The following is a 9,761-nucleotide window of genomic DNA, read 5'->3' as shown; positions in this document are numbered from 1 at the left end:
AGGAATATATGCCAAACTGCTCATACTCACCGCCTTCCTACTCAAGGCATCGACCACTACATTGGCCTTCCCCGGATGGTACAAGATAATAATATCATAATCCTTTAGCAGCTCCAACCACCTTCACTGCGAGATCCTTCTGTTTGAACAAGTGCTCGAGGCTACGATGATCAGTAAACACCTCACGAGGTTTGAGGCGCATAATTTTAATTGCTCATTGCCACATTTGAAGACCATAAAGTTCGTTAACTTTCTTGGACCATTAAGTGAAATTAAGTTTGTGATGCCATTGGTAAAATATTTGTTCAAAAGTGCAACAACGCTAGAAAATTTGTCATTGCTGCCGGATTCATGGGGAGTGATTTGTCTTGTTATTATGTTGAAATGGAACAGGAGTTCCTAAGCTTTCCAATATCCTCTCCTCTCGCTTCAGTTGTCTTTTCTCATCGATAATTTTTGTCTTCCCTGGTTTGTATTGATTGCTACATACTTAGCAAATGTTAGTTTATGTTTGAAACTGCTGTGTAGCTGATAGACAAGGTTAATATTGTACTTGTCAGTATCCAAGGAGTTATTAATAGCTCTTCATGTCTAAGTAACAGTGGGTTTATTATGTGAAGAGATGTTGCTAGAAATGCTTTTTGATTTCTATTTATATTGTTGAATCCTGATCATGTTTTTTATACTATGAAAATTTAAGTTTGAAAATTATTTTGCTAAATAGTATTGCAAGATTTATTACGTGTCCAAGGGCTGGTTTATGTTGCCTGTGTCATTATCACAAGCATACGAAAGCGCAGAATTTGGATTTTTTTTGTTGAAAATGAACTTTACTGCAATAGACTTGTTTATATATTCTATGGCTAGTGTTTCAAGGTAAGATATGATCTTTTTGAGGTCACATTGTTCGTCTTTACGAATGGTAATCTGCTTGTGCACATTGTTCGTCCGAGACTTCCAATGTCTCTTCTACTACTTGTTGTGGCCATGGCTTTCACTTGCATTGCCTCCTATACTGATACTGAGCTCTCGCGCTCATTCCCTACCAAATGCAACATCTCCTCAATATGATTGATCCCGAATGATAAATCTATTGCTCAATGTCTCCTCAAGATAAGAAAGATGAAATGATTTTAAAGTTAGTTCCAATGGTTCGGGAATTGCAAGCTCCAATGGTGGATAGAATGTGCCAATCAAAAGGTTAATTTTGCAAGGCGCTTGTAGACCGAGTAAAGACACAATAAGCTTAAGACAATAGGGAAAGAAAAAGAGGAAGTGGAAGAAAATACCATGAAAAAGCTGGCTGAGATGGAGAATGACTTGTGTAGAGCGAGCTAATGCTGCTGTTCGTAGGCTTGAACTTGAGGATGCTGTACTGAGGGGGGAAATGGAAGCTGCCAAATTGCATGCAGCAGTCAGCTGCGAGCTATCAGGAAGTATCAAAGAAGACGCTTGTCACACCTCTTTTTTCCCACACAACCCTATTACGAGGTTGAGTTAGAATAGTTTTTCCAATTGAAGTGACGTTTTAAAAAGGGATTATTTATTATTTAGAGTCGTCACTTGGAATTGAGTTTTGGTGTTCCAAGTCACCTTTTATTCAAATCCCTTTCAAAAGGAAGGCTTGACTCTTATTTATGGTCTACGAAAACAGAAGACTGAGTAAGGAATTCTGTTGACCAAGAGGAAGGTGTAAGGCACCCCTCGAGTCCCGTAGTTCTAGCACGGTCGCTTTTATTGACTAATGTTCGGCTTAAATCAATTCTTAGCTATTCTTGTATTTTATTGATTATGACTTATTTATTACCGCTTAATTAATTATTATATTTATTAATTGTGTTCACCAAGATGCAGAACGCACACAAGGTAGTTTTTTGAAATTAAATGTTAAACCAAGATACGAAATGTACACATGGTTATAACATAATTATTTCAAATCTAAACGCATCGAAACGCGGAATGCGCACATGATTCTTTTATTATTTAGGCATATCAATTCAAGGGTCGGATATAAACACATAGGCTAATATTGAAAGAACATCTAAGATATCATCACATATTAAGCACCAAAAAATAAATCCCGAAATCCTCTCCTATCTAACAGCCTCAAATCCCATTTCATGATTTTTCATCAATGTCATTCACCCCAAATTGTCCAGTCATTTTTTTTTTACCCTTTTTATAGTATTTAATTCAAAAAGAACCTCCCAAAGATTTTCCATAAACAATACACACACAGAAATCGAGAAAAATAGAACTATTTCAGACAAAGAAAAAAAATAACCTATCTGATATACAAATTTATCAAGAAAGCCCCTCCGAAAATCCCATAAACAATAAAAAAAATTATCGAACTAGTAATTAAATACCAAATACAAACATTACAGGAGAAAGACAAACAATTTTTCCTACAGTAAAAATACATATAATTAACAAGCTTCACGTGGTACAAAGCTTACATTGTCAAAATTGGATAAAGAAGAAGAGTAAATAAAAAAAAAGAACATACGACGTTGTAGGAGTGAGATCACATATTAAGCACCTAAATAATATTCAAAACATTCAAAACTAAAGAAATGAAACTGCAGAAACAAAGAAAAACAAAATCTTTTACATGGCTAAAATTCATATTCACAGTAGAATATATTAAAATATATAAAAGAATAATTAGAAGAAACCTGTAGAATGAAGCTTCTCTAAGAATAATAATAGCAGATAATTGACATACAACTTCAGCTCTGTAATCCCAAGCAAAATGATAACCATAAATGGAAATAAAAATCACGATCAGAATCGAAATCCCCAAGGAAAATCGGAACCACAAACTCGAACTAAAAACTCTTTTCGAAATCCAAGCTTTCTACTTGAGCAATTTTGTTGAAAAGATATAGAACTTTTTTTTTGAAGATCCTCTATTGCTCTTTGTCCGTTTTTGCTTTTTGTAAGATCCTTTTTTTTTTTTTTTTTTCGTTCTTTGTGCTTTTTTATTTTTTATTTATAGATTCATCTAGGTAATGGGTAGTTAAATAGGAAATTATGGAGATCATGTGTTGTGTGTGCACGACATGAGGGAGTGGGGGTGAGGCATGAGTGAAGTGGGGAAGTGGGGAAGTTGGGTGGTTTTATTTGTTTATTTTTTTATTTTTATTTTTTAACTCTATATATATTTATTTAACTTTTCCTAACCCTTTTTTTTAATTAAATAAAAGAAGATAAAAAATACACACACATATATATATATATATATATATATATATACCAACTTACTTTAAGACTTAAAGAAACTATGTAAATAAGAAAACTCAATATTTACACTAAAGTTTAAATTATACCAAGAAAAATACTACTATAAATTACTTCTAAATTAAAAGAAACCAAATATATATATATATATAAATTTTCTTCTATTTAAACATAGGAAAAAAAAATCTTATATTCTAAGAATATGAATATTTTTAATAGTTTTTAATTTTCTTAAATAAAACCTATTAAGAGTAAGATAAACATTTAAAATATTAAGATTTAGACCTAAAAGAAATATTTATAATAATATAGAATTTAGGTGTGGTTAAAAATTAGGTGTTCACAAATGCTCTTGAAATTCATGGGAGAAGCAGAAAATTATATGTAACTTTATAGCTGAGAGACGAAAGCTGGTGGAACTGCAATAACGGCTGGAGCAAGCTAGACTAGACAATTATGCTTGCAATTTAGGCAGACATATTAGGAACTTGAATCTGTGTTTATTTATCGACTGTGTTAACTGAACTTGGCCAATACTTTGCTGACTGTTGCTGAGCTGATCTTCTCTGATTTTGTGCATTAGAGCGAGGATCTCTTGTCTGCAGAGGGTCGCTGATTTGCTGGCAAAAGGACCAAAGAAGAAGTATTTTGGTAGGCGTAGAATTTTAGCAGTTCCTCATGTGTTTGCAAATGAAGCCATACTATTTGGAGAATTACTTTTCGTAGGCTAATTATTGCATTTAATGTTAATGGTCCTATAGTAGAAACTATTTTTGAACGACCGCGGAGCAATGCTCTAGTGATTCTGTAATTATTTTGTCCATATAAAAAAAATGAGAAGTCCATTGATGTGATAGACTTTGCCTTCACGAGTAGCCTGAGTTTGTATATAGTTCTCGTACTCACCAGCATGGTCTTTGTGCTCTGATATTTTTAAAAGTAGTGCATTTTTGAAGGATCCACCACGCGTGCAACAATATTTTGGAAAGTCCGCACAATATAAATTATGATTAATATTTTGTAAGATATTAGTTTCTGGACAAATACTTTGCACATGTATATCTCGTGTTAGTTATTAAGAATGTTATATGGAAAAATAAAATTTTAACTGTATACATACTCTGAAAGTATTTGTTTGAATTGTAAAGTCTTTATGTAATGTTAAATTACTGTATTAATTTGTGACTAATTAATTCCTCTCAACTGTGTCAGTATCCTAATATAGTTTGACAGACCACCCTTTTCCTTCATTTACTAAGAGACACGGAAGAGATAACTTCTCGAAACATGAAAAGTCTTGGGAACGAAGGTCTTTTCTTCTTCCATTTCTTTAATATAGTTCCTTTTTAATTGAATACTATCAATTACTCATGTACTAACAGTGTAACGATCCGACTGATTGTTTTGAGCAATTACGCCCGATTCGGTAGTTTGAGAGCTCGAGTAGCTTCGCATTAGGTATATCGACTTGTGTGCATGGTTGGATTCGGTTTCCGAATGAATCAGAATTGAATTGGGAGAAGGAACCTAGTTTTAGAAGTTTAAAAAGTGAAAATTTGCCCAGAATTGGACTTTTGAGTAAACGGTCCCGGAATGGGTCATGGGTGATCCCAACAGCTTCGTATGGTGATTTTGGACTTAGGCGCGCGTCCGGATTCAGATTTGGAGGTCCGTAGGGTAAATTGAGGCATTTCGGCGAAAGTTGGAAAAGTTGAAGTTTGGAAAATGGAGAAGTTTGACCCATAGTTGACTTTCATGATATCAAGGTCGGAATGCGATTCCGAGAGTTGGAGCATCTCCGTTATGTCATTTTGGACTTATCTGCAAAATTTGGCGTGATTCCGAGTTGAATTGAGTTTCGGCATGAGATTTGATATTTGAAGATTTGAAAATTCATAAGTTTGATCTTTGGTTTGATTCGTTGCTTTGGTGTTGTTTTATGTGATGTGAAACCTCGAGCGAGTCCATGTTAGGTTATATGACTTGTTTGTGTGATTAGACAGGGTTCCGGGAGCCTCGGGTGTCTTTCGGAAGGGCTACGGGTCATTTTTCTCCGATTTTGAACTGCTGTTTTCTGCTTCTAGTATCCTCTTTCGCGTTCGCAAAAGGCCTTTCGCGTTCGCGAAGCTTTGTTGCTGACCACCTGGAAATTCTTCTTCGCGTTCGCGTAACACTCCTCATGTTTGCGAAGCTCTGCATTATTCCTCATCGTGTTCGCATCCCTCATCACGCGTTCGCGTAGCTATGCAATTCCACTCTTCGCGTTCGCATAGCTATGCATACTATTTCACACGTTCGCGAAGAGCAATCTCTGGGCCATAATATTTTCCTTCTTCGCGTTTGCGTGCGTGATTTCGCGTGCGAACGCGAGACTTCCTCCGCGTTCGCGATGCTTTAAATATCTGAGCAGAATATAAGTTTTCCAAATTGAGGGTTAGGCCATTTTAAACATTTTTTGCAGTTCTAGAGCTCGGTTTTGAGCGATTCTTTGTGGGTTTTTCAAGCAAAACGATTGGGTAAGTGTTCTTCACCTAGAATTGATTATATTCCATGAATTTGTCTTTATTTTTATCATTTAATTTATGATTTGGGTTGAGTAAAGTGTTGGTTTTTGAAGAAAATTTCTAAAAGTAAAAATCATGATTTGAGGGACCAAATGGTGTCAGAATTGGATAAATTTTATATGGTTGAACTCATTTTGGAATGGGTGATTGGATTTCGTAAAATTTGACGGGTTTCGAGGTGCGGTCCCGGGGGTCGACTTTTGGGTCGAATTTTATATTTTTGTAAAGTTTGAAACTTTACGATCCAGAATAGTTTCTTATGTGTTTATTTGTACTTTGAAGTTAATTTGGTTAGATTTGAGCCGTCCGGAGGTCTTTTCACCCGAGAAGTGCTTTTTATAGTATCGGTTGTCGCCCTTGAGGTAAGTATCTTGCCTAACCTTGTGTTGGGGACTTCCCCTTAGGAATTGGGTCTTCTATGATAATTGTAGTCCGTGCATGCGAGGTGACGAGTGTGTGCTCGGATTTATTTATGGGAAATTTGCCTCTAGGGTTCTTAGGTCCTTATGTGGAAAGTATCCTGTTATGATTGGGTTTCCTAGTTGCTTGAATTGCCTCTATATGCTCCATATGACGTTGTTAGCTTTCCTCTAATTGTTACGTGATACATTGACCCTAAATTGCCTTAATTGAAGTGATTGCCTTCCTTATTGTTTTGATACTTCCTAGTTGTGAGTTCCTCTATGACTTTGAGCAAATAGGTTAGATGTCCAATTGTTGTGGTTGCCGACGTAGATATCACGTGCTTATTACATATTGTCATGTAGTTGAGGATTCATTGTGAAGTTAATTGTTGGCACAAGTTTAGTTATAGCTGATTCCCTTGTCGGGACATATTTAATTCTGGTTGTTGACTCCCTTGCCGGGATATTGTTGTTTCCTTATTATTTCTTTACCGGGATATTGTTGTTTCCTTATTATTCCCTTGCCGGGATTCTTTTATAATTGATGATAAGATATAATGAAATGGGAGCGGGTGGTACGCCTACCACAAGATATAATAAAGTGGGAGCGGGTGGTACGCCTACCACAAGATATATGAGATGGGAGCGGGTGGTACGCCTACCACAAGATAAGTGAAATGGGAGCGGGTGGCACGCCTGCCACGAGATAAATAAAATGAAAGTGAAATTCTGTGTTTGGTTTTCTTATCCTTGTTATATTGGATTTTTGGTGCCGTGCACCTTCGGTTTGCTATGTTTAGTTGTTGTTATCAATTCAAATGTTTAAACTGCTTAATTCCTCCTCTATTGTTGTGATCCTTAGAACCCACAATGTTTTCAGTACCTCACCGTGTATATATATATATATATATATATATATATACACACATTCCAACGCTTCAAACTTCAATAATTGGTACATCCTTAATTCAATTAGTTTCTCAATATTATATCCCCTTAAACCGTCTAAGGTTGTACTTTAATTAAAAAGAAATTTCTACTAAGTTTTAAGTTATCAATTCCCCTGTTAAAGGTAATAATTCTTCCGATGTTGTATTTTAAATTTAAATAGGTATTTTCTTACTCGAATGATTTCTAAATATAACTTTATCTTTTCTCGTCGATTTTCCAAACTTATTTAGAAATTCAGATTTAATTTATATTATGTAAATAGGACTTCTTGAACATCTTAAGTGAATTTTAAGGACATTCGATATTGTATAGCATGGGAATTTTGTTGTTAAGCGTGAGATGGAAAAATATGTGGGCACGAGGTGCTATATGTGCTGAAAGTTCGAAAGTTGAGATTATGATATGTAAATCGAGGTTTGAAATGGTCGGGATGGTGTATTAAACGTGATGTGATTGATTGAGTTGACATTGTTTTCTTTAGTTGGATACATTTTTACTTGCCTCTGTCTCTGTTATATCAGTGTTGAATTGTTTGGGTTATCTGAATTACGTGATCTCCGTTTGTTACTATCTGTGTTCTCCCTTTATTGTTTATACTGTTTGTACTTGGATTTTCTCTCCACATTTGATATTACCTCGTTATCTTTATCTTGATGTTTATTATCATATCCTATTAATTTTAATTGAGCAGTAGGTTTCTTGACTATTCCTCGTCACTACCCCACCGAGGTTAGTCTTGATACTTACTGGGCACCGGCGTGGTGTGCTCGTACTACACTTCTGTACATTTTTTTGTGTACAGATCCAGGTATCGATCGTTAGTAGCTGTGTAGGTCGTCGCAATGGAGACTCACGGTAACCTGCTGCTGCGTTCGCAGGTCTCGGAGTCACATTCATTTGTAATTATTTTCATTTGCTCTTTTATTTCAGGGCAGAGATGTATTCCGGTGAGAAAGCGGACGACTTTAGGGCTTATTTTGTGTAAATTACTCTTAGATGGGCTTGTGACTTGTACTATTTGTTTTGGAAAATTTTGGAATTATTCAGAGTTGGTTAATATAAAGTTAGAAGGCATCAATGTTATTTCAGTTTATGTTAGGCTTACCTAGTTTAGAGACCAGGTGCCATCACGACTCCTTCAGAGGGAATTTTTGGGTCGTGACAAGTTGGTATCAGAGCTCTAGGCATTGTCTCAACATGTTGTTCAGACTGAAGACCCAAAGGTATTGAGAGACTATTCAGTTGATCGTATGGGGGCGCAGCGGTTTCCGACATCTGGTTTAGGGGTGTGCATTCGATTTATCAATTCGATTTTGACCCTTATCGATTATCGATTTTCGATTTGTACATATGCTTATCGTTATCGTTTCAATAAGTTTTCAATTTTTTCGATTTCGATTTATTGATTTTTGGGGCTTATCGATTCGGTTATCGGTTACACCAATAAGAAAACTTGCGGGATTCCACGGAAAGTATATCGCTATAAAACACGCCTAACTAATATGGACAAAAAGAAGCTAAAATAAGACGAACATCATTTATAACATAAAAATTGTGTCAATGAGCACATGCAATGAAACTAAAGTAAGGGATCAAATGTATACCACCAACACTCCAACGGTATAAAAAAAAATACATCATCACGACTAATTTTGTTTTCCATTAATTTGAACTTCATTCCCTTGAGCTTTAAATATGATCATTCCTTAAATGTGGTAGAGGAAATAATAGGGTTAGGGACTTAGGATAAAGGAAAGGGTATTATAGAATAAGGGTAAAAAAAAATTTAAAAAAATTTTAAGAAAAAAATTAATTTTTTTTTCTTTTTAGTATATCTTATCGGTTTATCGATAAACCGAAGAGGACAAATCGAAATCGAAATTGATAACTCGATAAGGAAAATTTCAAAATCGAAATCGATAAATCGATAAACCGATAACAAATAATCGATTCGATTTATCGATAAACCGATTCGCGAGCTGGGAAGGTTTAATTGGTTGACTAGTCGTTGCAGTTTTTGGCAAGGTCACGAGGTGGATGTTGATTGGGAGTAGTTGGTGGTATTGGAGTACCTTGTCATTTGTGTTGTGCGAGTTGTGAAGAGTAGTTTGTGGATTATCAGACGTTGTTTCCCATGGCTTTGCGCCAAGTGGAGGAGTCCAATAGCGGCATTCAGATTCCAGAGTCAAACTTATATCAGTTTGGGCTGGAGGCACGTGTATATGTAACATTGGTGGATTCCCGGATTTTGCATTTGACCAAGGATCGCGATTTTGTATGAGAAGATATTGGGTCTTAAAATATTTCTACGTCAATAATGGATCTACGTTTCAGCATCAAGGGGAGTCGAATGAGCAACTTCAGATTCATAGAAGGCCTATTCAGCGTAGGTGTCGTGGTTGCGGCAGGACGGGATGCTTCAGAAGAAATGCAGTGGTCTATGAGCTTCTGGCTACGTGGTCGTGATTGGGTAGTTATTGTCATATCGTACTATCCGAACGAAAAGGGACCGACGTTCAGTAGTGTTGTCGGTCAGCATAGCAATGGAAGTAAATAGGTTTTCTTGAATGGGAAGTTCTCTCAAGGCGATTTATGGCAG

At 35.9% G+C, this 9,761-nt stretch overlaps 1 protein-coding gene across 2 annotated transcripts; it reads right to left on the bottom strand.

Annotated features, from left to right (window-relative positions):
* Positions 1-827: 827 nt before the first annotated feature.
* On the bottom strand, positions 828-2,955 carry LOC109214358. Of its 2 annotated transcripts, XM_019378266.1 has the most exons (3): positions 2,679-2,955; positions 1,290-1,394; positions 828-1,042 (listed from the first exon to the last, which is right to left on the bottom strand). In XM_019378266.1, exons 1-3 carry the CDS (start codon positions 2,764-2,766, stop codon positions 1,011-1,013), a joined length of 225 nt encoding a protein of 74 aa, XP_019233811.1. In that variant the 5' UTR covers positions 2,767-2,955; the 3' UTR covers positions 828-1,010. The 2 variants fall into 2 exon arrangements, with proteins under 2 accessions (XP_019233811.1, XP_019233810.1); XM_019378265.1 differs by having other exon boundaries at positions 828-1,394.
* Positions 2,956-9,761: the final 6,806 nt, after the last annotated feature.

This window comes from Nicotiana attenuata, unplaced genomic scaffold, assembly GCF_001879085.1.
Source record: "Nicotiana attenuata strain UT unplaced genomic scaffold, NIATTr2, whole genome shotgun sequence".
Taxonomy (NCBI): Eukaryota; Viridiplantae; Streptophyta; class Magnoliopsida; order Solanales; family Solanaceae; genus Nicotiana; species Nicotiana attenuata.
Note: the sequence above shows the minus strand (reverse complement) of the source record. Positions and strands in the feature narration are given on the sequence as shown.